Raw genomic sequence first — 26,396 nt, 5'->3', positions numbered from 1 at the left:
CTACTCGAGAAGTGATCTGCTCAACTCACGACAATCTCGAGGCTCGTATTCTCAGGTAGTACTGTCGATGTTGCTTTACGTAACGAGCATCGAATGACCCGGTATGTCTCACTGCAACTGCCGAATCTTTGCTATACGTGTAGTCTTGCTCAGTGATGTATGACTTGAAGATAAATGGCTACAACTCGAAGGCTGGTCTTTCTCGTGCTACTCAGGTCTCCGACTGTAGTTGGTTGCGCATCGATTTGGATTGACCCCGTAACTCGCATGGCCGTTCGGCTAGGCTTAACGGAGCCGCGTATGGCTACTGAGATGTCCATGACGATGTACCGGACGTGGTCGCCAGCATCATATCTCTTTAACTCTTTTCGGTGGCCGGAGGAACGAGTCGTCTGGTAATCCGCTTCTCTTTGTTCCCGGTAGACTGCCTGTTCGAATATCATTGTCCTCAGAGCTGACTTTCCGAGGAGGATACTTGTGTTCAACACCTTCGAAGCAGTTTTTGGGAGGTGCCGCTGGCAGATCGCTTTCGTCGTGGAGGAAGTATGGATGTTGAAGCGCATGCTCGGCACTCAGTCGATGTAACGGATCATACTCGAGCAGAGCTTTGAGCATGGCTAGTCCATCTCGATGTGGTGCTGGCATGTTTGCGGCCGAGTATTGATTGTTCCGAGTGAGATTATCCCACCATTTGTCCAGACCTATCGGTCGTTGGACTGCAGGATTGCCAGCGGCCAGAGTTTGTAACTGAGGGTATTCGGGCATTGCCTGGAGTAGTGGCCAGTTCTCCTTCCTTGGGATACCAAGGACTTCAGCAATCTTGCCCATTTGGTTTCTCTGGAATGGTACCGTCTTCTTCGAGTCTTGTTTCGCCTCTTCGCCTTTGAAGATTGGCCTCAAACTCAATAGCTCGGCGAATATACAGCCGACAGCCCATGTATCGATCGCTGGCGTGTAATGTCGACTCCCAAGGAGAAGTTCAGGTGCCCTGTACCAGATTGTGACAACGACCTTGTCACCTCCGAACAAAGCTTGGAGTGGCTTGTAGAAAAGTCGTGCAAGCCCCAAATCCCCTATCTTGACCACTCCGGCCGATGTGACCATGATATTCGCGGGCTTTAGATCACGATGCATAACCCAATTACGGTGAAGGTAGAGTAGTCCTTCTAGAAGTTGATACATGATGGAGCGTAGTGTTGGAGCCGGAATCGGAGTTCGAGGATGTTGCGTGTGCCAATGTATAATCTGCAAGAGGTCGTGCTCAGCATACTCGAAGACCATGAATATGCATTTCGACTCCAGAATGATCTCGACAAGCGAAATGACGTTTTCATGAGACAGTTCCGTGCAAAGAGCCATTTCTCGTATTGCAGACTGTGAGATGCCTGTGTACTGTAATTCTCCTTCCTTGTCTGGCTTGAACCTTGATGTCAAATATCAGCTTTGCCTGCAAAGATAAGCTTCCGGGCGTACTTTTTGATGGCGAATGCTTCGATGGGATTTCCAGAGTTTCGACTCAAGACCGGATGGGCTCCTCGTCCAGATTTGTTGCGGGCTTTGTAGACCCTGCCATAGGTACCGCTGCTGATGAAGCCCACTACATCGTAATTGTCGTTGATGCGCCTCTGACTAGTGTATCCCATCGACGACATTCTGGTGTCGGCCGGCTCTATGGACGTAGGGGTTAGCTGACAGGTGTTCGCTAGCGATATTGATAGAAGAACGGCATAAGAGAGAGAGAAAAAAATACCATCAAAAACCGCGTGGAGATTGCGTTTGAGGGTCAGACTACCTGCTGGGACGGAAGAAGTTGCATTTCTGACACTTGGAGCAGAGCTAGGAGGGTTGTTTGTGGGAGCAGCAGAAGCAGTCACAGAGGGAGGCACATTTGAGAGGGCAGAGGTCGAAGTGATCATGGCGAGGGGATTAATTTATGCTTGGGTTATGCATACCCCAGCGGGAGGCAGAGTTTCAGCGTTGGGCCGAGCTGGCGACAGGAGCCGAGAGAGGAGGTTGTATGATGATCCGGGTGGAGTGATGACTACTAGCTACGGGCCGAGCAAACAGAGAGACATGCGGTGAAGCCAGATAGCGGCGGAATACGAGGAGGAGGGAGCGGAGGACGTGGCAGATCAGAAATGTACCCGCCGTCTCACATTGGTGTCTGGACAATGGTGGGCAGCTCTTGTTCACCCGACGAGGGGAGGGAAAGGGCACTGGGCACGGTGGCACGTCAAGCTTCACGGCTGCCACGGCCCGCATGTGAATGTCACGCACGTCTCGACAACGGCTCCAGCTTCGCAGCCATGTCGATATTAACCATGTCACTCTGACAAGATCTGACAGCTGCAGCGTCGTAGCGAGCTTGTACCGAGTAGCCTTCTCTCATCTCGCAAGGCCTCTTTCTTGCTCACCCACCTGGTGCGACGCGTCTTTGCAGCTACTCCATCTTCCCCCGGCCGACGCTTGTCTGCCAAAGCTTAACCCCCCAGCCATGACTATCTTCAAGGATCTCACGCCGTACTTTGTCTACATCCTCCTCGTCTCCACCATCGGTCCTCTGCTATTCGGCTTCCATCTCGTATGTATCTGCCCTTGGTGTAATCTGGTCTTGTCTTTCCTGACGCCTTGTTCAACAGGCAGAGTTCAACGCGCCGCAATCCGTCATTACCTGCGAGAAGAAGTCCATCTCGTCAACTGTCGCTCCAAGTCTGCCGCAATGTATCCCTATGGACTCGACCCAGTTCGGCCTCATCTCGTCCATCTTCACCCTGGGAGGTCTTCTGGGCGCGCTTAGCGCAGGTCCTCTCTCAGCTCGCTATGGCCGCTACAAGTCGATGCTGTTAAGCACCATCCCCTTCATCGTCGGTCCCGTTTTCGAGGTCTTGGCTACCGACATCCCCATCATGACCATCGGACGCTTCATCAGCGGTCTCGGCGCTGGTGCTTCGGTTGTCATCGCACCCATCTTCATCTCCGAAGTGGCTCCTCCCAAAGAGAAGGGCTTCTTTGGCGCTTTCACCCAAATCATGATCAACATGGGCATCTTCATCGCACAGCTGCTCGGTCTCTTTTTGAGCAAGCGCTCTCTGTGGCGTATTATCCTGGCTGTGGGTGGGGCTATCGGCGTCGTTCAAGCTGTTGGTTTGTTCCTTGGTGGACAAGAAAGTCCAAAGTGGCTTGCCGACCACGGCAAGGAACGACAAGCGAAACGTGTATTGCGCAAACTAAGAGGTCATGAAGCCAATATCGAAGACGAAGTCAAGGGCTGGGGTGAGAGCTCGCAAGACATGGAGGACGAAGAAGACAGTCTTTTGACCAACGAAGACCGTATGCCTCCAGGCGGCATCGAGCAGAGCGGTCCTTCCTCTGACGCCTCGGCAAGCAAGAAGACCAAAGAAGCTCTTGAAGCTCTTGGTGCTCTTGCCGTCCTCAAAAATCCTGATTCTCGCTCTGCCGTCATAGCCGTTGTTGTCATCATGATCGGTCAGCAGCTCTGCGGTATCAACTCGATAGTCATGTATGGCGTCTCGTTACTCTCGGACCTGCTCTCGGCCAACGCTGCTCTTCTCAACGTCCTGGTGGCAGTCTTGAACATTGTCGTGACTACATCTTGCGCTCCTCTGACCGATAAGCTTGGCCGCAAAGTTTGTCTTCTCGCGAGCATCTTCGGCATGGGTGTGTCATCGTTGCTTCTGGGCATCGGAATCATGAAGCACATTCCAATCCTATCAGCCATCACTGTCTTGACCTTCGTGTCGTCCTTTGGCTTGGGTCTTGGACCTGTGCCTTTCATCCTTTCCTCTGAGCTCGTCGGACCTGGCGCAGTTGGCGCAACCCAGAGCTGGGCTTTAGCAGCCAACTGGATCGCTACCTTTGTGGTTGCCCAGTTCTTCCCTATCGTCAACGAGAAGCTCGGTGGGGGTAAGGTCTACTTTATCTTTGCCGCTTTTGCCGCGTTGCTGTCTGCCTTCGTCTTCTGGGCAGTGCCTGAAACCAAGGGCAAAGCTGATGCAGATGAAGTTTGGGGTCGTAAGGCTAGCAGGGCTGTCGACTGATCTCTCTTCATGAATTTTCTATAGGTAGCAGATATTCTCGAGTATCATTGTTGCAATCTCTCAGTACTATGAATATTTTAATCAAAATCTGCGATTGTATGTTCCAATGTGACGCATTTCACCAGCTTGTACAACATGGCTTCAGGAGGAAGTCACCACCTCTCTGTTGCTACTGCTCTTTCCTGCGTGATTTGATAGGACTCATCTCCCGCATCGCGCACTTGTTCTCTCAGAGTATCAAACCTGCAAGCAAAACATCGTATTCCTCGCCAGCATCATTAGAGAGTATCTAACCAACGCCGTCCAAGAGCCAGCACGATGGAACCAGGAGATACGGCTACCCCCTCGCCAAAGAGCAAAGAGAACAACCCCCTGGAGTCTTCGAGGTTCGCCCATAAGGGCAAGGCCACTACAGCACTCAACCAGCAGCATGGCGTCACACACGAAACTTCCAGTCCTATTCGACAGCGCGAAGCTTCTGGATCGTCTCATGGCAAGCAGGCACTCAGCAATGCAATCAAAAGCCTGATACCCCATTCAACTCGCTCAACATCAGGCAACAAGTCGAAAAATCATCCGGGAAGCCCTCTGCCACACACATTCCGAGCACAAGCTACTGGCAGTACGCCCACTCTCGCGTCAACATCCGACGACCAAGTCATGGAGGCGCATGATTTCCACTCTAGACAGGCGACCGCATACCTTGACGAGCTAGTCAGGAGGAGACATCCCGCACCACCTGCTTGAATCCCGCCGAGTGACTGGAAAGTGTCCAATGCACCTGGAGGACCTCCCTCAACAGACGCAGAGCAACCAAGGCTGCGAGATGTGGGCTCACTCGCTTCCGTTGATGAGGAATCACCTTCCACTGAACCTTCTCAAGAGGTCAGGAAGGACTCTGCATTCACACAAGGTGTCAGGGGGAGTATCGCTTCGACAGACAAAGGGCCGTCTTCCAAGGTCGGGCGAGGATCACGACTAATAAGGTTAGTGGCAACTCAAATCATAGCAGGCTCTCGACGATGCTAATGTGGATATGCTCAGCAGGAACTCTCGGGATCGGGCGAGAGTACAAGTAACCCCCCAAACTGGGAGATCTGAAGGTCGCATTGTTTGTGTGAGCAAGAGACAACGTGGTGTAATACTCACAAGAAAGGCCAACGTGCGAGTACGAGATTCCTTTATGCTGAAGAACGTCATACGTGCACCTTGTAGCACCGCTCAGGATGGTTCTGCAGAGTGGATATCGGAGGACGACAGCGAGCTCGTCAGGATGCCTGGACAATCGATCTCAGTTGTCAAGATTGAGACACACTTGGAGGCAGAGACGAATCTGCTGTATCTCAATTTGAGGACTGCAATTCCTATGCAATCTGAATCGTCCAAGATTAACACTAGAGGCTCCGATGAGAGTTCGCAGCTCGGTTCGCACCAAGAAGCTTTTGCAGGACCGAGTACTAAATTACACGAGCCGGGGAAGTCAACAAAGTCTTCGGAAGCAAGCCGTTCGTCTGAAGCAGAGCGCAAGCCGCAAGATCGGGAGACAACGAAAGCGGCTAAGAATGTTGCATTTACTTCAGTGAGAAGTCAAGACAGATAGTCTCATCACGACACACCAACATCCGCGAACAGACAAGGAGGTGAGTCGAGCTCAGACCGTGCCAGACTGCGGGGTTCTCATTAATTCATCAGGTCGCGGACGTTTGCGCGGTGGAGGTGATAGCAATCAAGTTCTGCCACTACGAGTCCCACCTAGACCGCGACTTGTAAGAAAGGGTTTGACCTTGCCGCCGCCTTGGGAAGATTTCAACATCGAATCCGACCCAAACTTTCAAGATCTCGAGAGCATCGAACTGATCGCAGACACAAGCTGTAAGCACCTGGCAAAACGATTCGCGTGATGACGACAAGCTGAGACGCATAGGTACGACAAGCATACCATCCTGGGCGATTCCACCAGAGTTCAGAGTCGACTCCGCGACACCCAATTCACCTACCGCGCAGAGTCGCAAGCCGAAAACCCGCAAGTCCAAAAGCATGCCTCGCGAATCCAATGCCCACACGGGCGAAGGGTTCCGTCGTATGAAACTACGCAAGAAGGCTGGAAGATCTTCGAGTTTCTACAGAGCTCCAGAGATCCATGAGAGAGGTAGATCTTTGGAGCGCGACTCGAACCAAGAGCGCATCGGACTGGGCATCGGACTGGGTATCAGTATTCCGGACAGAGACAGACCCTTCGACAGTCCACGCAGAGTGTTGCCAGACGACATGGCGGATGACCCAAAGATCCAGAACTACTCGTCCAGGCGCCTGCCTTTGTTGATTCGACGTGATACCCCGAAGCCCAGACAGACGGTGGCTCCACGCTATGGTGATCCAGTGTTGGCAGTGCAGGAAGTGCTCCTCCACGGTGGAGTACTACTTCCGGTGGGACGGGAAGGAGATGGACTCCTGCGAGTTAGTACTGACCAGGTGCGTGTGGTCAGAGAGAGACGTAGACGCGAACGCGAAGGTACGTCTACAGCGGGCCGAGCCGCGATCGGCATGACGCACGAGCCATGTTGTCTCAGGAATCCACGGCTGACTTGGGATGTATAGAGAAAGAGGAGCACGACCGGGAACTGGACTCTTTTGTCGCCAATTTCGAGAAGCTCCAGTGTGAGACACAGCTTGACTCTGAGGAAGGCGAAGGAAAGTTCGACCAAAACATACCCGCCAAAGAGACAGACTTCGACGGCGTACCAAACACAGACGGTGTTCAAGAGTCAAACCTCCGCCAGAAGCAATCGCCTGTGGACGGTGGATACCACAATTACCTTGTCGGATCTGACAACGGCCGTGAGAAAGACACCTCTAGCCCCGCCGGCTCAGACGCATCAGTACGCACTGCCTTCAGGACCAGAGACGGTAACACCACACCCAGACCTGGCGACCTTGGAAACTTCGACAGTCCAGGAAAGAGCGACTCGTCTGTTGCGCGTCCACTGCCACCTGTGCCCACCTTCCCTCCATCGGACCTTCTCGAATCCGCCGACCCTGACGACCATGAAGAGTTCGTCTCGCTGAACGATCCTTCCATCACTGAACACCTTGCCCGCGCACTCCACAACATCTACTCTGGTGATATGGCCGCTCAGAACCCTGCCATGGCCAATTCGGCTGCTCCATACACCCTCGGAGGTGGCATGCCATCAGCCGGCCATCACAGCGACATGCAGCACATCTGGACTTTGGTCCAAGAATTGAGTTCTGTCCTGCAACAGAACCGCGAGCAATACGACGAGCTGCAGGACGGCCTCACTCGTGCTCAGGTAAAACTCGACCACAACGACATGGGAAAGATGCTTGGTTGGCTCACACTCTTCCTACTAGACCAGACCCGTTGAAAATGGTGTCCTGACGAATGGAGACGCAAATGGTACGGTCGTTCATGGTTCTGCTCTTTTTCTGTCTTTTACAGCGCTTAGATACCCCCTTCGTTTTAATACTTGTCTTTTTCATTCGTAAGCTAATACTCAAGCTTTATTGCTCCCTGCAGCCTCTCATGCCCCTCATACCTCTTCTGATGTCGACACAACCGCCCTCCAAGCCCAGTTATCAGATGCCCTGTCCCGCATTACAGAACTAGAAACCGAGTGTAAGGAAGCCAACGAAGTCATCGACTACGCCGAAGAGATTGTCGAAAAGTTCAAGATGCAGATCCGCGAATACGCCACTAGCCATCAGAGCGCAACCATCGGTAGAAGCTCCTTCCCTCTTTTCCAAAGCGAACGACTGCCACTGACACGGAACGCAACAGCCCTACATGCACACTATAATTCACTGCTCGAGACATCACGCAACGAAACCATCCAAGCACAACTCACACACCAAGCCTGGCAGGCCTCTTTGCTGCGTCTGTCCGAATACCTGCGTCTGGCCCAACGCGCACATGAAGAAGGATCTCTACCTTACCGTCGCCGTATCGCCGCTCTTAGAGAGGAAAACCGTATCTTGCGCGCCAAAGCCGGATGGGAGCCTGCCAGCGACAGCGAGAACAGCGACGACGAAGACGACGTTTTTGATGAGGGTGTTGAGGTCAAGTCTGCTTGATTTTTCCTGCACATGCGTTCTTTGGTCTCTGTCGGACTTCGAATGGCTTGACGGAGAGAGCAAGTGCAGCATAATTAGCATGGGCGTTTTATGGAGTCTTGAGGCGAATGGAGTAGACTCTGCGTGTATATGGTCTACATGGCACCTCGGGACCGAGCATAACCATAAAAACAGATTCCAGTTACTTTACAAATCATGGTGCATTCAATGTCGTTAGCTCGATGATTTACAAGTCGTGCAGTCAACCTCGGTGACCCGGACGAGATGGTAATAATCGCAACGCAATTTCATTTAACTGGCCAGTACACAAGTCGTCGTCTCATCGACCTGCTTAGCGACCCAGACGGCCTCCAACCTACTCGGCGACCCAGACGGCGGCCATCCCCATACCCGTTCCTACACACATGCTAGACACTCCGATCTTCTCGCCTCTTCGTCTCAATTCGTAGAGAAGAGTGCTGACCTGTCTGGCACCGGTGCAGCCGAGAGGGTGACCGAATGCAATGGCACCGCCCTTGGGGTTGATCTTCTCCATGGGGATCTGCAGCTCCTTGGCACACCACAGACACTGCGAAGCAAAGGCCTCGTTGATCTCCCAAATATCAACATCCTCCTTTGAGATGCCGGCCTTCTCCAGAGCAACGGGAATGGCCTTCCAGGGTCCGATGCCCATGAGCAATGGAGGCACACCGACGACGGATGCTGTGACGTACTTGCCGAGGATCTGCTGGCCCAGCTTCTCGGCCGTCGAGCGCTTCATCAGCAGCACAGCAGCAGCGCCGTCAGAAATCTGAGAAGCGTTGCCACCGTGGATGGAGCCATCCTTTGCAAAGGCAGGACGGATCTTGCCTAGAGATTCGGCTGTCACACCCTCTCTGACTCCATCGTCCTTGCTCACGGTGATCTCCTTGGTCTCGTCGGTCTTGGGGTCGGTCCACTTGACCTTGATGGGAGCAATCTCCTCGTCGAATAGACCCTTCTTCTGTGCCTCGGTAGCTTTGGCATACGAGGATGCGGCGAACTCGTCTTGGGCCTTGCGGGTGACGTCGCGGTCTTTGGCCATTTGCTCGGAAAGAACTATTGCAGAGTGAGTAGAGTCGCAATACAGGCAAATTACACCAGAGATACTGACCTCCCATGGGAACCTTGCAGTTTGCGGCCTCCTTGTGGTTCTCGAGCAGCTCCGAGAACTCGGTAACAGCTCCAGGGCCATACTGACTGCTCATGCTCTCCACACCAGCACCGATGCCAACCTCGATCATACCGGTCTTGATGGCATTGGCAATCTCGACACAGGCCTGCAGGCCAGAACTGCACTGACGGTTCAACGAGTGCACAGCAGTGCTGTCAGGGAAGCCGGCAGCGAGAGCGGCAGCACGGAACTCGGTGGCACCGCCTCCAGGAGGCAGTACACTACCGACGGCGATATCCTCGACCAGCGAAGGATCGATCTTCGAGCGCTCAATCAGGGCTTTGAAAGCTCCGTGGAGAAGGTCGGCGGCGGGTGTGTCCTTGAAGCCTCCTTTGCCTCCCTTGGTCAAGGGTGTGCGCAGACATGCCGTCACGACAATGTCATCCGGGCTCTTCTTGAGGATGTGATCGCGGTTCGGGGCCAGATCGACCTCTGATGACTTGAGGTGAGTTGTGACTTGTGTGAGACGCTCGATAGCTGTTTCCCCAAGTAAGCTTCACATTCATACGTGTTGCACATTCGATCAAATACATACCGACCGAGTTTTTTCCTGTTTGGTTGGCCATGTTCTTACTGTTCTGATTCACAGATCTGCTGTGAGTATTGTACGGATTGAATGAGTTGGCAATAAGGAAAATGGGCGAGTGGGAAGCAGATAGGGCAAGAGCAGATGATGTAGTATTATTGTTGGAGATGCCGAGGTTCGGCTCGGCCTCCCTTCACATGCTCGAGCGTTCAGCGCTGCGACGCTTCTTGGCACCAACCTCTCTTCTTTCTTTGTACGCTGTACAGTCCCACCTTCAGAACACACGCACGTCTACTCACTTTGTCTTGACCTCGGTCTGCTTAGGTCATACGTAGTCAACAGACCGAGACAGACCATCTGACCCGGTGCGAACATTCATCGGCGAAGCACTTGTTGCAGGATGATCAGAAAGCAAATCATATTGAAGATAGCAGCTACTACTTCTGAAGCTCATAAGTCGTGGGTATCATGCAGCAAAGATATGTCCTCCCCTTCCGAATCCTCATACTCCATATTTGAGAAAACAGCAATATACCCATAGACACACGTTCGCATGTTGCAATTTGTGCAAGCATCAGTAAACACAACAGGAAAAAAGAAAATAGAGCAAAATAATGAAGCAAGTAAAGAGGAGCTCCGACAAGGGACTTGCTTGTCAACTGAGGACACCGACAAGAGATTTTCTTCTCGGTCGTTTTCACTTGGCAATTCGGCTGCCATCGTATTCGTTCTGAGTAAGGTCAACTTCGTAGTTGGGCAGTTCAGACTCCTTCAAATGTCCAGGCAGGACGGTACGGCATGTCAAAGCATAACGCATGAGGCCCTTGGGGGTGACGCCGTGCTCGTAGTATTTTTGAAGATGGGCGCCGCGCATGATAACGATATCTCCGTGACCGAGTGAGAGCTTGATGTAGTCATCGACCTTGGTGTGGCTTTGCTTGGATGGGTAGGCTGCGCGAAGTGCAGTGGCCATTTCGGCAAGCCTTTCGTGTTCTTCGTCCTCAGACAGATTGCCATTTCGAATCTCTGTAAGGAACTGCTTGCGCATTTCATAGTTGGGGAACTCGGGCAGTGGATCATCCTTGGTCATGACAGTCATTCTCTTTTTCTTGTAGTGAATCGTCTTCATGCCATGATAGAAAGGTGACTTGGGCCTGAAGTTCATCTCAGCTCGGCCACCGAGGGAGAGGGTGGCAACTGTGGACCCAAGTCCTTTTTCTCCATCGTCATGGTAGCTCATGGACTGGTCTTGGAGATACGCGACCAGATATAGTTCGTTGAAGTTTTCTTGGTCTTTGACAGCGGTTCCAGAAGTCATTCTGTCGGCCCAATTCAGGCGTGAGACAGCTTCAGTGACTGGCCAGGGCGCATCTGTAAATGGCAGACTCTCTCCTGCGGCAATGAACTTGTATGGCATACCATAATTGATGGTAAAGGAGTTCATGAGAGCGTTCGACAACTCTCTGCGTACCAGCCCGTGGCAGTTAGTCTGGAGGTCTTCCCACATTTCATTGGGACCTCCGGTCTCTTCGCGAACAACTCTGTTCGCAATACCATGGACGACTTCGCCTTCCTCAGTAGCCGAGACATTGAACTTGTAAGTAATCCAGCGGTAGTTGTGCGAGAACTCGACCGAGAGCTTGACGTGTGAAAGGGCAGAGTCGTACGACGAGGGGTAAGCATCCGTGACTGGGTAGTTCTGATCCTGGATCGACGCTGCGGGCAAGGGATTGATCCTAGGCATGTGCTCAAAGCCGCAGCCTGTGCATTCCCAGCCCTCCCACTTGACACGCGCATTGCATTTTCCGCATTCAGGACAAGTCATACCGCGCAAATTTTCTACTTTGTAATCTTCACCCGCGATGGCAGAAGCAGTATACAAAGGGAAGCGGAAGCTGATGGGAGCCTGTTCGTTGACCCAAGAGGTCTTTTGCTTTAGAAAGCGAAGATCATATATCAGTTGTGCAGGATCGGGCGTATCGCCATCGGGCAAACACCAGAACTTCTCACATTTACTGTTGAGGCACATCCAACCACACAGATAAATCTGGTCGTAATTGCTGCTGCATGATCCACAGTGTGCTTTGACAGGTGACCCAAGCGCCCCGAGCTCGACCACTGGTTCTGAGTCCCTGGGAACCCACCATCCAGTAGTAGCCGACTCGAGCTTCTCAAGACGATACTTGATGACGTTGAACCTGTCTCGCTCGGTCCATACATGAGTGACCTTGTACCAGTCGAGAGAGTTGTACTTGTGTGGCATCTTGCTAGGCACTTGGCTGTTCTTGTCGCCACAAATGACCGCGACAGGACTTTGCTGGTTGATGGCATTGACCATGGCGTGGTATTGATGATTGGGCTCCTGGTCTTCACGCTGTTTCATGCCGTTGTCACCGTCTTTTGCCATGCTGCCACTAGCACGTAGGACAATGACGTTTTCATCGAGATGATCTCTCGCGTGGCCATTGCCATCAAGCATGAACGCTTTAGCGACACCGCTTTTCCCGTAGTAAGAGCCTTGCCAGGATGCATAGAGCCCGCTGAGACTCTCGCAAAGATGGTGTCGACTTTCTGCCCAGATTTCTGGCTGACCACGGGGTTCTGGCTTCTGTCCAATGGGTAGCTTCTTCGTGACAGCCAAGGAGATTGCAGCCAAGTCATGTTCAGCAGCGTCGAGAGCAGGCTGAGGTGCTGGCAAAGACATTTCAGACTCGTAATCCGCGTTGGTGGGTGATGTTGGCTCTGGCAACGTCACAGCAATCGATGATGTGGAAGGTGCTACGCCGACAATCTGGCCAAGTCGTTCTGGGCTGATCTTGATCTTGACGATTCGTGAAGTGCTCATCTGCTGAACAACAGACACAGGCTTAGAAACATCTTCATCTGACAAGGGTGATCCGTTGACATGAGACGAAGCGATTTCAATTCTGGTCGTATTCCTTCGATGAGGCTTGCGAATATTTTTGGACTGAGTCTTTATCTGCTTGACCGGGCGCTCAGGTGTATCGAGCGTTTCAGGTTGGGAGGCAAGAGTCGCTTTGCGTTTTCGTTCGGATCTGCGGAGGAAGGTTGGAGGCTCGTAGGGTTCGCTGTTGGACGAGACAACACAAATTGTGTCCATCGCGGCATCGCTGTGGACGGAAGAGAGCCTGGAACTGTCTTGGGCAGTGAAGCTGTTGGATACGGCGATGTCTTGCAAATCGTAAGGGATCTCTTGGGTTTCAAGATCTCCAGGGACAGAACTTAGAGGCGAGCTGGGTGTATCTGTGAAGCCGAGATAATCTCTCTTGTTTTCGAAGCCATAGAAGGAATCATGTCTGGATGCCATGTTGGAAGACATAAACACCGATGATGATCAAAGATACTTCGACGGGATATAGAGTAGGAAGGATGGCAAAGAGTTGAGTAGTATGGTTGGGCAAAGGGGAGAAAGTCGTGCGCAGATTATATCAATAGAATGATGCCAACACGTGTAAGCGCGTGCAACCGCAGGCTGATCACCGAAGTGTGTGTGTTGTATCTTGTGCAAGCGCAAGATGGCGGATTCTGTGAGAATAGCCTTGTATATACCTTGATGTTGGTTAGCACGTGGAAGAGTATGAAGGAGCATGATACTTGCCGGAAAAATGCAGCGATGGCAGCAGCTGAGGATGCTCTTGAGGTCACCAGAAGCGAGCTTCTGTACATCTGCTACTGCAATATAGAACCAGAGCTGATTGGGAACCAGAGATTCCTATATCTGTAAGGTTGAGGTTAGCTGGTGTAGCACAGAACCCACTCGAGAACATACATGATAGGTCTGCGGGACTTACGGACAACACACAAAGTAACACGTGGCGCGTGAATGACTACTCAATGTTAGTATGTTTCACGTGGTAGCGGGTTGATCTTGTGTCAGCTATCTGTACAGCAGGCAATAGTAGACAACAACCAGAAATGGATGGTCAGAGACGCGTCTCGTCGCGTCGATGATGGGCTCCTAAGGACTTACCAGGAAAGAAAGAGCCAACGGTACGTTGGGCGATACTCGATAGAGTCGCAGTCGATATGCTGTGTTTGGTAATTGGACGAAGAAAAGACCCGCAGCTCATGGAAGGCTTGAAAGAAATCGTTGAGGATCGCGATCAATAGAAAGGTAGACTTGAAGTCTAGCTTCTGAGCCTTCCGAGTACCAGCTGCAGAAAGAAACTGACCAGAAATGCACGGATATACTGTATGGTTGGGTTGACGATGAGTCAAGTTGCAACTTTGGTAGTGCAAAGTCAAAGAGTGTTTCTGCCCTCAGAGGTGGGCTGAGAAGTTCAGCGAAGGTGCTGGAAACGAACAGACCTGATGATTTGGCTTGCGTCTCTGGACTTTTGAAGAAGACGGTGCTTTTCCGCGATTAGAAAACTCCGGATTGGAAACGATATCTTTTTGTGGTATGCACCTTCGAGGCAAGAACGAGTCGCCGCGTCTCGAGGCCTTGTTTTTCGGAAGCCACTTCCGAAGTGCGAGTCCGTGCTTTGTCGTCTCTCGCACAACCCCGCACCAGGTGCGGAGAAGCGTCATCTTTCGGTGACAAGGCAGCTCGAAACAAGCGCTGATGGTCGCGTTCATTCGCGATAATGGCTGAGAAGGCTGGGATGACCGAGGTAGATATACCACGCTGGAGTCGTCGGTGCGTTGCGAAACAAAACTGTCCGGGTCCCTTCCATCGCTGTCTCACACAACTTTCACATCCAATTTACCAGGATGCCGTTCTACGCTCCAGACTGGGTGCCCAAGCTCCCCTTTGACATACCAGACTCCATCTCGGTAGACAGATTTATTCTGGATGAGAACTTCGAACGTCATCCTTTGGGATATTCTCGACCACCATTCACCTGTGGTCTTACCGGCAAACAGTACAGTGCTTTGGAGGTGAAGGAGCGGGTGGATTTTCTGGCCAGAGGACTGAGTAAAGAGCTAGGTTTCTTGCCCAACAGGGGATCGGAATGGGATAAGGTCATCGGTCTGTTTAGCATCAACACCGTAAGTCCCAGCACTTACGAACCGGAGTCAATGGTCTGGCAGCTGACTTTTGCCAGATTGACACATTGACCCTTGCGTGGGCGACTCATCGTATTGGCGGCATCCAAACACCAGCCAATGCAGCATACACTGTCCAGGAGCTGGAGCACCAGCTTCGTGACTCTGGCGCCAAATGTCTTTTCACTTGTCTGCCGTTGTTGGATTCGGCATTGCAAGCAGCAAAGACCGTAGGAATACCCGAAAGCCGAATATACTTGCTCGAGGTACCCGAGTCTGTCGCTGGCAAGAAAAGAGATGGATACAAGACGCTGGATCAAATTCTCGACGAGGGCCGAAACCTGCCAAAGCTGGAGGACCTGAATTGGTCCAAGGGCGATGGTGCGAGAAAGACGTCGTTCCTGTGTTACTCTTCCGGTACCTCCGGGCTTCCAGTAGGCTTTCCCACGGCTGTAGTAAGGACGACGCATACTGACTGCAGAACCAGAAAGGAGTCATGATCAGTCACAAGAACGTCATTGCCAATGTTCTCCAGATGCGCACTTTCGAAGACCCGTGGAGAAAGACGCTGATTGAGCCTGGCAACCAATCCGATTATACCGAGAACGTCCTTGGGCTGGTGAGATTTTCTGACGATGTGCTTTGCGAGACGAGAACTGATCATCCTAGTTACCGCTGAACCACATATATGCTCTGATAGTCATCGCCCATCTAGGAGCGTATCGTGGCGATGGTGTCATCATATTGCCCAGATTTGAGTTCAAGACCTTCCTTGAAACGATACAGACTCACAAGATCAGCTGTTTGTATCTTGTACCGCCAATCATCATCACGGTCACAAAGTCGCGAGATGTAGTGAAGCAATATGATCTCTCTTCCGTAAGGAGCATCTTCACCGGAGCAGCACCACTTGGAGAGGAGACGGCAGAGGACTTGCAGTCCATGTTCCCCAAATGGGCTATTCGGCAAGGATATGGAAGTAAGTTGTGGTTTCGATATTCGCGAACACCTGGAAGATACTGACCAGCGCCTAGTGACTGAGAGCGCAACCGTGGTGTGCTCAACAATTCCCAGCGATGTGTACTTTGGATCTTCTGGAAGCTTGCTGCCGGGGATCGAAGCGCGTATTGTTACGCCCGAAGGCGAAGAGGTAACAAAGTTCGACACGCCAGGCGAGCTGTGGGTCAAAGGACCGGCAATTACGCTCGGTTATCTCAACAACCAGAAGGCCACCGAAGAAACATTTGTGGATGGGTACTTGAGAACCGGAGATGAGGCTGTAATCAGGAAGCATCCGAAGTCCGGCCATGAGCACGTCTTCATCGTGGATAGACTGAAGGAGCTCATCAAGGTCAATGTACGTGTTGCTGACAAGAAGGCACTCAATGCATGCTGACTCTTTCCAGGGACTGCAAGTGGCTCCCGCGGAGCTCGAAGCTCATCTTCTGACCCACCCTTCGGTCAACGATTGTGTCGTTATTGGTGTACATTCAGATCGTGAGGGGGAGGTCCCTAAGGCATTTGTCGTCAAATCACCTTCTGTCGGGCTAGAAGAGTCTGACAAGATGGTCATGCGGGATATTGCTCGTCATGTGGAGCAACACAAGGCAAAGCACAAGTGGCTGAAAGGCGGGATTGAGTTCATTGATATCGTCCCAAAGTCACCGTCAGGAAAGATCCTGCGTCGTCTTTTGAGAGACAAGGAGAAGGAGAAGAGAAGAAGCCAGGGAGCGAAGCTATGAGTCTGTACGTGCCGTATCATATGCAAACCTTTCTCGTTGAAGGGCAAGGATTCTTACACATTCGACCGATTGTATGTCAGCCACAAAAGGAGCCACTGTACAGGTGCCCCGAAATCAACGAGCTGCCGGAATCCCATAGGCACAGATTTGTTATGCACTTACGGCTGTCGGTGTGCAAGCCCCTTCGGCTTGATTCGACCTGAGCCCGCGATAACCGCTTGTTTTCACCGTGTTTGCTCGTCTGACAACCATTCTCGGTGCATCCGAGGGCTATATGTAGGTCATGGTGCACACAAACCGTAAAGGGCGAGCGCCCTAGATCTCGGAGTCGCCGAATCTTGGCAGCGTGGTTGGAGGCTCGCTGCCTGCCCTCTGTGCCTCACTGGCTAGTCGTCCAACGGTGGACCGTTGATGATTGAGTAGTTGCATTATTAAATTAATCATGAAGCAGGTCGGCAACCAAGCCGATGTACTTCACTTCCTTTCGCATACTCGGCTCCAAGACCTCAGCGAGTGGCCGCACGCACGTCGACATCATACAGCCGGGTTCAAGTCCGCTGACAGTGGCCATCATCTGAAGGATCGCATACAGATCGCATCGCCTTCTCAGTGCAGCTTCCGCCGGCCAGCGCCCGCCCGAGACCGGGCACGGGCATATTGCTATCACGCAACATGAAGCCGAGACATTCACAGACGAACAAAGCGGCTATCCAAGTCATCTGTCTTGTGAGTTCTCTCTCTTCCCCACGCGACAGTGCTACCCCACAGATCTGACCATCGTGTTGCGCCTCTAGGGCTCGGGAGGAGGACCCAGCGAAGACAATGTGACGGGACTGCTGGTGCGGTCGACGGCCACAGATTGGGCTCGTGGCTCGCTGCTGGCCGTCGATGCCGGCTCACATCTCGCAGCCATCACCCGCATCTTTGAGAAGAACCTCCCCAATCAGGCACCCGCTCCCGAATTGCCTTCTCAGCACATGGACACAGATGCCTTGTCATCTCCTACTTCGTCGCCATCGACTAGAAATCCTATACACCCAAAAACGCTCCCGGAACCTATCGTCCTCGACAATGGCCCCTTTGCTGGTCTATCTCTCCCCCATGCCTCAGCGCGCGCCAATGCTGCCCACGTTGTACGGGCCCACGTCTCGACCTACTTGATTACACACCCTCACCTCGATCATCTCTCGGGCTTTGCCATCAACACAGCTGCTTTCCATGCTACATCGCGACCCAAGAGGCTAGCAGCCCTACCTTTCACTGTCGAAGCTATCAAGAGGCACATCTTCAACGACGTCATATGGCCCAATCTGACAGACGAGGACGGAGGCGTTGGCTTTGTTAGCTTCCAACGCTTGAGAGAAGGCGGAGATATCATGGTTGGTACGGGAGAGGGCAGGGGATACATCGAGGTGTGCGATGGCCTTGGAGTCAAAGGCTTCAAAGTCAGCCACGGCAACTGTATGAAGGAACCTCAGCCAACTCGCTCTCAGCGAGGCTCACTGGGCAGCATTTCGGAACCGGATCACTCTGCGTTTAGGGGATCAGATTACCGGAATCTGTCGATACCGCACGTTTTTGGAACACCAGGCGAACAAACCCCAGGACACAGCTACTACTCTCCCGGCCCGCCAGGAAGGAGTTTTACCAGTGATCCAACGCCACAACACTCGGTAGTGGACAGCACCGCCTTCTTCATTCGGGATTACGACACGTCTAAAGAGGTATTGATTTTTGGCGACGTTGAACCCGACAGCATCTCTCGTGTCCCACGTCTGGCCGGCATATGGGCAGAGGCGGCACCAAAGATAGCCGAAGGCATACTCGGAGGCATCTTTATCGAGTGCTCCTACGACGACAGTCAGCCAGATGCCGTACTTTTTGGCCATCTTGCACCGCGGCATGTTGTTGCTGAGATGAAGATACTTGCACAGATGGTAAAAGACGAGAAGGCTGCCAGAGCTTTGGATAGAGCCCAACGGAAACGGAAGCGGAGCTCGAATGGCTTGAACATAACGATGGACGATCTATCCGATAATAAGAAACGGAACAAGAGTGTCATCACGCGGTCATCGAGCATGCAGCCTCGACGCAGCAGTCTTCCTCTGATGGTACCGGAGGAAGAATCGCAAGCAAACACACCTGATTACGCGGGCACAGAGAGAAACACGCCTGTACCAGCGGATGCACCACTTGAGGGCGTCAAAGTGGTCATGATCCACATCAAGGACACGATGGAAGATGGGCCACATGTAGGCGAGCGGATTCTAATGCAACTCAAGGAGCATGCTGATGCTCTTGAAGTCGAGGGATTTGGCAAGCTCGGATGCGAGTTTGTGATTAGCAAGAGCGGAGAAGACTATCATTTCTAGTCGATAGTACTTTAGTGAACAAACGACGGCTGTAATTACGAACCAGTTCTGATGACATAGGAGGGAGGCAGCAAGTGGCAGTGAGGGCTGACAGCGGACGGCCATGCGAAGAGACTGTATACATGTATCACATGGACCTTCACGAGCAATGAAACTCCTCCCTGATCTGGCCACCTCTATATATTCGAATGCCTTTGGATTCGCGAGCTGCCTCAGGCATCTATGTGGCTGTGGTTGTTGAGAGGGACGGCCTTGGCGTCGAGGACCCCACCAACTTAGAATGGTAAACGTCAGGATTCAGCAAAGCTGGACCCAGCCAAAGCGTTCTCCTCCTTCACTTTCACCACATCAATTGCATATCAAAATGTCTGGCCAATACGAAATCCTCTGTCTCGAGAACCCTCTCCTGGACATCCAGGCCGTCGGCGACGAGAAGCTGCTCCAGAAGTATGGACTCAAGTCCAACGACGCCATCCTGGCCGAAGAGAAGCACATGGGTCTCTACGAGGACCTGTTCGAGAACTACAAGGTCGACCTGAACGCTGGTGGTGCCGCCCAGAACACCGCCAGAGGTGCCCAATACGTCCTCCCCGCCGACTCTGTTGTCTTTGTTGGATGCGTTGGCAAGGACAAGTACGCCGAGAAGCTGGTCGAGGCCAACAAGAAGGTCGGTCTCCGCGCCGTCTACCGCTACGACGACGAGCAGCCCACCGGTCGCTGTGGTGTCATCATCACCGGCCACGACCGTAGCATGTGCACCGATCTCGCTGCTGCCAACTGCTACAAGGTCGAGCACTTGAAGGAGAACTGGGATCTCGTCAAGCAGGCCAAGATCTACTTTGTCGGTGGCTACCACTTGACCGTCTCGGTTCCCGCCATCTTGGCTCTTGCTGAGGAGGCCGCCGCTGAGAACAAGACCTTCATGCTCTCGCTCTCCGCTCCCTTCATCTGCCAGTTCTTCAAGGACCAGCTCGACCAGACCTCCCCTTACTGGGACTACGTCGTTGGCAACGAGACCGAGGCTCGCGCCTTCGCTGCCGCCCACGACCTCAACACCGAGGACATTCCTACCATCGCCAAGCACATGGCCAACCTGCCCAAGAAGAACACTCAGCGCAAGCGTACTGTTATTGTCACCCAGGGCACCGAGCCCACTGTTATCGCTGTTCAGGGCGACGACGACGTCAAGACTTTCCCCGTCCACGTTATCGGCAAGGACGAGATTGCCGACACCACTGGTGCCGGTGACGCCTTCGCTGGTGGTTTCCTTGCCGGCCTTGCCAAGGGTGAGAGCATCGAGAAGTGTGTCGACATGGGCTCTTGGTTGGCCAAGTTGAGCATCAAGGAGTTGGGTCCCGCGTATGTTTCCACCACTCCAACATGTCCCGAAAGAAAAACTGACACATCATGACTGCAGATACCCCTTCCCCAAGCAGACCTACAGCGCATGAACAACTTGTACGAAAGTCATTTTCCGCACTTAAAAATTCTCAACGAAATCCGGAAGAGTACAGAACGCACCTATAGAGTAGGGAGCGTCACGCCATCAAGACAGTTGGACGTGAGATCTTCAACAGAAGGTTAGCCACACCCGGTGTTATTGTCCCGGGTCCGAGGCATGATAAGAGACGTTGAGGCAGCAAAAAGAGATCGATGATTTCCAAAATATGATGATGAATACCAAAATTACGAACTGGAGACAGAAACATCCTGGTGCGATCAAAGCCAAGAATGTGCTGCTGCTTTGTGAACGCCTGAAAAGCGCAGCTGTCTGTGTTGCCGCTACTCACGAGACATGATCACAGGTAGGTAGGGAGATATCTCGGCCTGTCCGACCCTATATCTGATAGTTCCCTGTTGTCCTGTAAGTCAATCGGGGAACCCTTTGGTCCCTTTCCGACCCAGTGATCGTAGCACACTGGACGTCAAGGTAGTATCGATTCAGACCCTGAGGACTTGTACATAACTCGATGTGTGGAGAAACCGTGGCGGAAGGGGTTCGAGGTTATGATAGGCTTCACGGTTAAGCGGACTCGATCGCGTGACATCGACATCAGCCGTCGCAGCCTATCAACCGTCTAGGCGGGTCTGTCTACTTCATTTCTTGCTCATGGTTGGATGCGATCGCAGATGGTGTGGTTGCGAAGTGCATGGTGGAATTAGAGTTTAGGATGCCGTGAACTACCTGCATAAGTTTGGGGGCTCCTTCTGACCTGTCGGCTATTTAGTGTAAAAGTAGACCCTCAAGTAGCCGCAGGATGTACTCCGTAAAGTGCATCCTCTTCTGTTGGCTCCGGTGGATCGTGGGATTCTGGGACGAGAGGGATTCAGGCTGCGGATTTGCTTGTTTCTTGGCTTGTGACCTGTCGTTGTCCTTGCGGCTTGCATTTCGTTCCTGGTCACTGTTCCATCGTCGTCTGTGCGGTTCTGAGAAGGGTGCGCAAGACTTGTGCTGGTTCGACCCGCATCGGATGCAGTCGCATGCTTCGCATTCAGGCTTCCTTCAACTCCCGATCGACTTGGTTGAGAAGCAGAGTCTCCATATACACAACACTGTCCCCAGCGGGCACATCTCCTTGAAGTGTTTGCGAAGCAAGGTCAGAGGTGTCATGTCGGGGCGTTCAGCCGAAGTTGGACTTAGCTGCATGATGTTCATTTTATAGAGCGGGTCGTCTGACAAAGCACAAGCTTGAAAACTCAAAAGCCATCTCAGGTGCTGCTGGCCGACTACCTCCTCAAGGAAGAACGAAACACGCCCGAGCTCCTCCCCATGTCGCTGTCGGTATTTGATACGATTTCGGGTTAGTGAAGGCTGAAGCATGCACATTCCTAATAAACTGTAGCGGGGCAGCGGCATGCACTCCGCGGCAATCGTTTCTCAATCGTCCGGACATCACTCCGTTTGTAAATAGAATCAGATCAAGTTTGTTTGTCGTTGACTCGTTGACCGTCGGTCGCCAGCCGAGCAGACCCTCGATCTTTTGGACATCGTACACATGCAAATAGTTATTGCTTGACCGATGGGCTTTGTATGTCATCTACCGCTGTAGCTTGACCGGTCTTCTCTGCTGCTCTACGATCTCCAACAATACGCGACCATTTTTGAGTTTGAGACAGCTAGCCTTAAACAGACATCGCTCTGTCTCAATGACCGTGCGAGCCCTGAGCAAAGCAAGAAGGTGCTCACCACCGCTCAGGAGACTCGATATAATGCGAGGCTCAGGGAGCCTTAGGGCAGCCGCCATCCGTACATAGGAACCGCGCACGCCACGCTTATTCGATTCAGCCTCCTGCCACCTTTCCGGATAAGGTTTCTGCTGTAGAACGAACACGGTCGGGGCACTAGCTGAGTCATCGACTTCCTGCTTTTAACCCTTGTCCAAGGGCGCAATCCTGCGACAAGGACCAGCGGGTACGAGGTACGATCACCTGGCCCTACCTGGCGCTACTCACTTTCCCTCCACCAAGATACCCACGATACACCCACATTGTATGAACCAACTGATTAACAGGGCATTATCAAGATAGCATGCCAAGATATCCACACGGAAGGAGACGCTCCCTGTGCATACAAATGCCGAAAGTACTCGTCATCGACCTGCCTGCAGTGAGCCGCGTGAGTAAGTGCATGGTCATGGCGATATTGTCCGTCTCCTCGAATGGTCAGCTTTATCGATGTCAGTCAGACACGCCAGACCGTAAGAACTCGACAAGGCCGATGCATGGTCGCTCCTCATGACTTCCGCTTACACCCACGCCGAAAAGATACAACATGACTTGAATTATGTTCATGCGTCACTACTGCAAGCCAAGGTTGACATGTACATACAATGATCGGTAGGTTTGCATGTTCGTTTAGGCGATGGTGGGTCTCCGACTCTCCGCTCGATGCTAGCAGAGCCGCTGAGCGTCTCCGATCCTCGACCGCGTTGTCAAGATATAGTATGTCTGTAATTGACACTCGCATCAACCTTCGAGCAGGGGATATTAGTCTTCTACGGCCCGGTTGCCGAGCAGTCCTCGCTCGTTGCCAATACTCTGATATCTGAGTTTGTCATTGCAGGTCGACGGAACAGATAATCTTATGAACGTCATTAAAAAAGGACTACCCGCTCGTCGCCAACTTCAGGGTACGATGCGTAGATACCCATAGTCTAATCGTAGCGATCCCCACCATCGGCCTCGTTAACCAAACCTCAATACACGGCCCTTGCGCCATTCTTGCCCAGACCCGAAGGAGCCTCCCAACCTCCCGCAAGTTTACATCGTTGAACTACAGGTCCCTGTTTTCAATATCTCCGGCTCAGGCAGATTGAAAATCGAATTCTTGTCTAGCTTTCCTTCGTCGTCGATCGGACTTGCGAATCTACGAGCTCACACCAACTGCCACGCTCTGGAGCATCAGTACAAGATTGAACGGATCAATTCTTCTCCAAGGTTACGTCGTTCTTGCTCCCAACTTTAGCTTTCCGGAAATTGAATCTTATACAAACACATCTCGTGTCCCCGCAGTCCTGGCGCTGATTGCTGTATTGCTTTCCTGGGAAATGGAAAACCAAAATGGTAGAAACCATCAATATTATGTCAGCCAAAGCCGTGCGAGCCAGATCTCTGCACACTACAATTCTTCGGCTTCAACACCGTCAGCTGGACAGTTCAAGACGCCACTACTACCGCAACACAACAGATCCAAGGCGAGCGCTCAGCCACTCGCTCACCCTTCGTACTTGGGAGATGAACACCTCTTGACGTCACCCATCTACGAGGGATACCAGTATGGCGGGATGACATTTCTAAACTATCAGAACAACGATGTGACGCATCAGCAGCCTGTGTCGTCACCTCTTGGAAGCGCTGATTTCGCATACGGCTATCAGCAAATACCATTGACCCACAGTTCGCATCACTATAACTCGTACAACATACCATCCATGAGCATCCCTTCGCCCTATGGCGTACCACATGCCATCCAGGCATTTCCTCCGAGCACAACTCACTACAATGACCTGCGTACATCGACGGCGGGACCCGGCGTGTATGAGCCTCTCTCGTTCGACCATCAAGCATTTCAAACGCCAGGCTTTACAGCCGGCGACAGCAATGATAGCTGCGTATTACATGATAGAGCTCAGCAGCAGACAATAAGACAAGAAGATATCGCCGATCTACGAGAACAGTTTGATCGATATCAGACGCAGACCAAGGAGATATTCACCTTGGTCAGAGATCGTCAGTTGAAGCCAACGGCGAGCCTGCTTCTCCAGATATCACGATTTCTGATTGGCAACGTCGCGGCCCTGGGACTTGATCGTGACGACAAAGGACAGAACAAGGACCGACTCAAGCTCTGGGACACGTTCAACTACTGCTGGTTGACAGCGTTGCATTCTCAACACAAAACGACCCAAATCATGATCCAAACTGGGCAACAGTTGCCACCTGGGCAGTCAATCATGGACTCTGACGACCTCGAGACATTGGGACAAGAGATCGTAAAGCTTTGCGACAGTATAGACAAGACCGGGTTGGTCGATTATCAGATGGGCGTAGCAGAAGAACGAATCGTGGATAGTGAGTATTCGCAACCCCAAACGTTTACCACTCGGCTCGCTGACCTATCAACAGTCCTACTGAAATGTCTAAATGTGATGGGTTCGCAATCGCGAAAGAGATCCAAGGGTTCTGGGTCGAGTTCAAGCGCTAGTGCATCTCGCAGGTGATACGAAGGATCCTGCGGACGGCTCACGAATAAGGCATGGCAAATGCAGGAACAGTCCCGACTCTGTGGGTTACACCTGCTTCTCAACGTTGCCCTGCATTTCTCATTTCCAAACCCTGTCATGCGCGATCCCGCGCTTCAGTTTGTTACGCAAGTCTTCGCCCATAACTCCCACTTTATCGGCACGTAGGCTATCGCTGCCAGAGAACGACGATCGCAACTCCCATCTCACGACCTCATTGTTGCATTTCTGGCGTCTCATATCGGAATTGACATTCATCTGCGGCTCATGGCATCTTCGGGTCTTGCTTTACTACTTTCTGCTTTCGTCTTAGTCTACACAGCAACAAGATACGTCGCGTACACGAATCATGACCTTTATAATATCACTTTTACACGATCACATTCACACTACTGGCTTGAGATATTTCATTCTGAGCCAACGGATCTCCGCAGCCTGTTTGCATGTCAGCTAAGCAAGTTATGATCGACGACCGAAGGCAATGACAGGTCAAGCTGAGCCTTCCTTCTCGTTTGTCTTGTAGCTCATGCCAAACAAAAAGCTGTCAATGACATGAGCCTACATGTTTTCTTCTTGTTGACTATATTCAAGATACCTCAACTCTCCATTTGTTCACGACACGCCTCTTCAGGGCCAACGAATCATGGGGTCCCCAGGTACTCCTGTCGAGCTTTCCGATGGCACGTTGGTCTGTGAGGACTATGGTCTACAGATCTGTCATCAATGCTGCTGCGACTATACCTTTATGAACGACAATGATCTGCAGCATCCAACCATCGAGGAACCCTTGATGTCCAGCGAAGAAATTGTGGACAGAGCCCTCCGAATTGCCGAACCAGCCAACAAAGTCCTGAGAGGCGCAGCCGCCAAATCCGTCGCCGATGTTCAAGCCGCGAAATATTGCGAAGAGTGTCATCTCACCTGGATGCCCGCAGAATCCGGCTCTGCAGCTTGGTACGACGAGTGCCCACACCACGATTCCCTCGGAGGAAAACATGCCGAACAACGCACACTCTTCGTTCATGTCGATGGTGCATGTCCTGGCAATGGCAAGCAGAACGCCATCGGAGGTATAGGCATCTACTTCGGACCCTCATCGTCCTTCAACCTCAGCGCTCCACTCGCCAACTTCATAACCATGAAGCCACACACCAGCCAGAAGGCCGAGCTCGAAGCTGCTGCGAATGCCCTCAAGATCATCCGCAATGAGTGCATGCCTGCTCGCCGTGAGCTCCTCAGAAAGCTCAATATCTGTCCTTGTCATGAAAACTGCTGGTCCGCAAGCTTCCCCTTCCAGGTCGTCATGATCACCGACTCCGCCTACCTTTTCGACTGCATCACTTCCCACCTCCTGATCTGGCGCTGGAACCCAGATACACGCAAGTACACCAACAAGAAGAGCGGCAACGTCATCAAAAACTCTGAACACATCCGCAACATTGTCGAAGAAGTCGAGTTGCTGGCAGAGCGTGGTGTGCAGGTTCTGTGGAAGAAGGTGCCCAGAGAGTTGAACCAGGAAGCTGATCGTCTTGCAAAGACTGGAGCCGAGTTGTCGAGCACTTGCAGTGTTGCCACTCGTCTCTCTACCATCTCCTAGGAGTGTCATCAAGGGCTTGTTGGAACATATCACGCTGTGGACCAAAGGGGTTGAGAAGAGAGCTCG

The 26,396-nt window shown here is 52.2% G+C and overlaps 9 protein-coding genes across 9 annotated transcripts; 6 read left to right on the top strand and 3 right to left on the bottom strand.

Moving 5' to 3' along the window:
- Positions 1 to 348: 348 nt before the first annotated feature.
- On the bottom strand, positions 349 to 1,652 carry M436DRAFT_36112 (serine/threonine protein kinase, CMGC family, CDC2/CDK subfamily; the record flags this gene model as incomplete). Its single annotated transcript, XM_013576330.1, has 2 exons — positions 349 to 1,423; positions 1,474 to 1,652. 2 exons carry the CDS (start codon positions 1,650 to 1,652, stop codon positions 349 to 351), a joined length of 1,254 nt encoding a protein of 417 aa, XP_013431784.1.
- An 842-nt stretch (positions 1,653 to 2,494) lies between these two features.
- On the top strand, positions 2,495 to 4,058 carry M436DRAFT_35793 (vacuolar protein sorting-associated protein 73; the record flags this gene model as incomplete). The annotated part of the gene is made up of 2 exons (XM_013576285.1): positions 2,495 to 2,581; positions 2,640 to 4,058. 2 exons carry the CDS (start codon positions 2,495 to 2,497, stop codon positions 4,056 to 4,058), a joined length of 1,506 nt encoding a protein of 501 aa, XP_013431739.1.
- A 2,037-nt stretch (positions 4,059 to 6,095) lies between these two features.
- M436DRAFT_36916 (uncharacterized protein) lies at positions 6,096 to 8,150 on the top strand (the record flags this gene model as incomplete). Its single annotated transcript, XM_013576494.1, has 6 exons — positions 6,096 to 6,570; positions 6,657 to 6,814; positions 6,902 to 7,369; positions 7,431 to 7,476; positions 7,597 to 7,797; positions 7,858 to 8,150. 6 exons carry the CDS (start codon positions 6,096 to 6,098, stop codon positions 8,148 to 8,150), a joined length of 1,641 nt encoding a protein of 546 aa, XP_013431948.1.
- Positions 8,151 to 8,505: 355 nt separating this feature from the next.
- On the bottom strand, positions 8,506 to 9,908 carry M436DRAFT_77557 (3-ketoacyl-CoA thiolase-like protein; the record flags this gene model as incomplete). Its single annotated transcript, XM_013576927.1, has 3 exons — positions 8,506 to 9,227; positions 9,283 to 9,819; positions 9,878 to 9,908. The coding sequence occupies 3 exons, from the start codon at positions 9,906 to 9,908 to the stop codon at positions 8,506 to 8,508; spliced, it is 1,290 nt and encodes a 429-aa protein (XP_013432381.1).
- Positions 9,909 to 10,565: 657 nt separating this feature from the next.
- Positions 10,566 to 12,572, bottom strand: M436DRAFT_36763 (uncharacterized protein; the record flags this gene model as incomplete). The annotated part of the gene is made up of 1 exon (XM_013576462.1): positions 10,566 to 12,572. The coding sequence occupies one exon, from the start codon at positions 12,570 to 12,572 to the stop codon at positions 10,566 to 10,568; it is 2,007 nt and encodes a 668-aa protein (XP_013431916.1).
- Positions 12,573 to 14,602: 2,030 nt separating this feature from the next.
- M436DRAFT_36085 (phenylacetyl-CoA ligase-like protein) lies at positions 14,603 to 16,620 on the top strand (the record flags this gene model as incomplete). Its single annotated transcript, XM_013576325.1, has 6 exons — positions 14,603 to 14,881; positions 14,938 to 15,312; positions 15,366 to 15,497; positions 15,548 to 15,857; positions 15,913 to 16,235; positions 16,285 to 16,620. 6 exons carry the CDS (start codon positions 14,603 to 14,605, stop codon positions 16,618 to 16,620), a joined length of 1,755 nt encoding a protein of 584 aa, XP_013431779.1.
- A 672-nt stretch (positions 16,621 to 17,292) lies between these two features.
- On the top strand, positions 17,293 to 18,992 carry M436DRAFT_77554 (uncharacterized protein; the record flags this gene model as incomplete). The annotated part of the gene is made up of 2 exons (XM_013576926.1): positions 17,293 to 17,346; positions 17,415 to 18,992. 2 exons carry the CDS (start codon positions 17,293 to 17,295, stop codon positions 18,990 to 18,992), a joined length of 1,632 nt encoding a protein of 543 aa, XP_013432380.1.
- A 364-nt stretch (positions 18,993 to 19,356) lies between these two features.
- Positions 19,357 to 20,443, top strand: M436DRAFT_59649 (Ribokinase-like protein; the record flags this gene model as incomplete). The annotated part of the gene is made up of 2 exons (XM_013576615.1): positions 19,357 to 20,351; positions 20,410 to 20,443. The coding sequence occupies 2 exons, from the start codon at positions 19,357 to 19,359 to the stop codon at positions 20,441 to 20,443; spliced, it is 1,029 nt and encodes a 342-aa protein (XP_013432069.1).
- Positions 20,444 to 23,539: 3,096 nt separating this feature from the next.
- Positions 23,540 to 24,712, top strand: M436DRAFT_77552 (uncharacterized protein; the record flags this gene model as incomplete). The annotated part of the gene is made up of 2 exons (XM_013576925.1): positions 23,540 to 24,563; positions 24,618 to 24,712. The coding sequence occupies 2 exons, from the start codon at positions 23,540 to 23,542 to the stop codon at positions 24,710 to 24,712; spliced, it is 1,119 nt and encodes a 372-aa protein (XP_013432379.1).
- Positions 24,713 to 26,396: the final 1,684 nt, after the last annotated feature.

This window comes from Aureobasidium namibiae, assembly GCF_000721765.1.
Source record: "Aureobasidium namibiae CBS 147.97 unplaced genomic scaffold scaffold_1, whole genome shotgun sequence".
NCBI classification, from domain to species: domain Eukaryota; kingdom Fungi; phylum Ascomycota; class Dothideomycetes; order Dothideales; family Saccotheciaceae; genus Aureobasidium; species Aureobasidium namibiae.
Note: the sequence above shows the minus strand (reverse complement) of the source record. Positions and strands in the feature narration are given on the sequence as shown.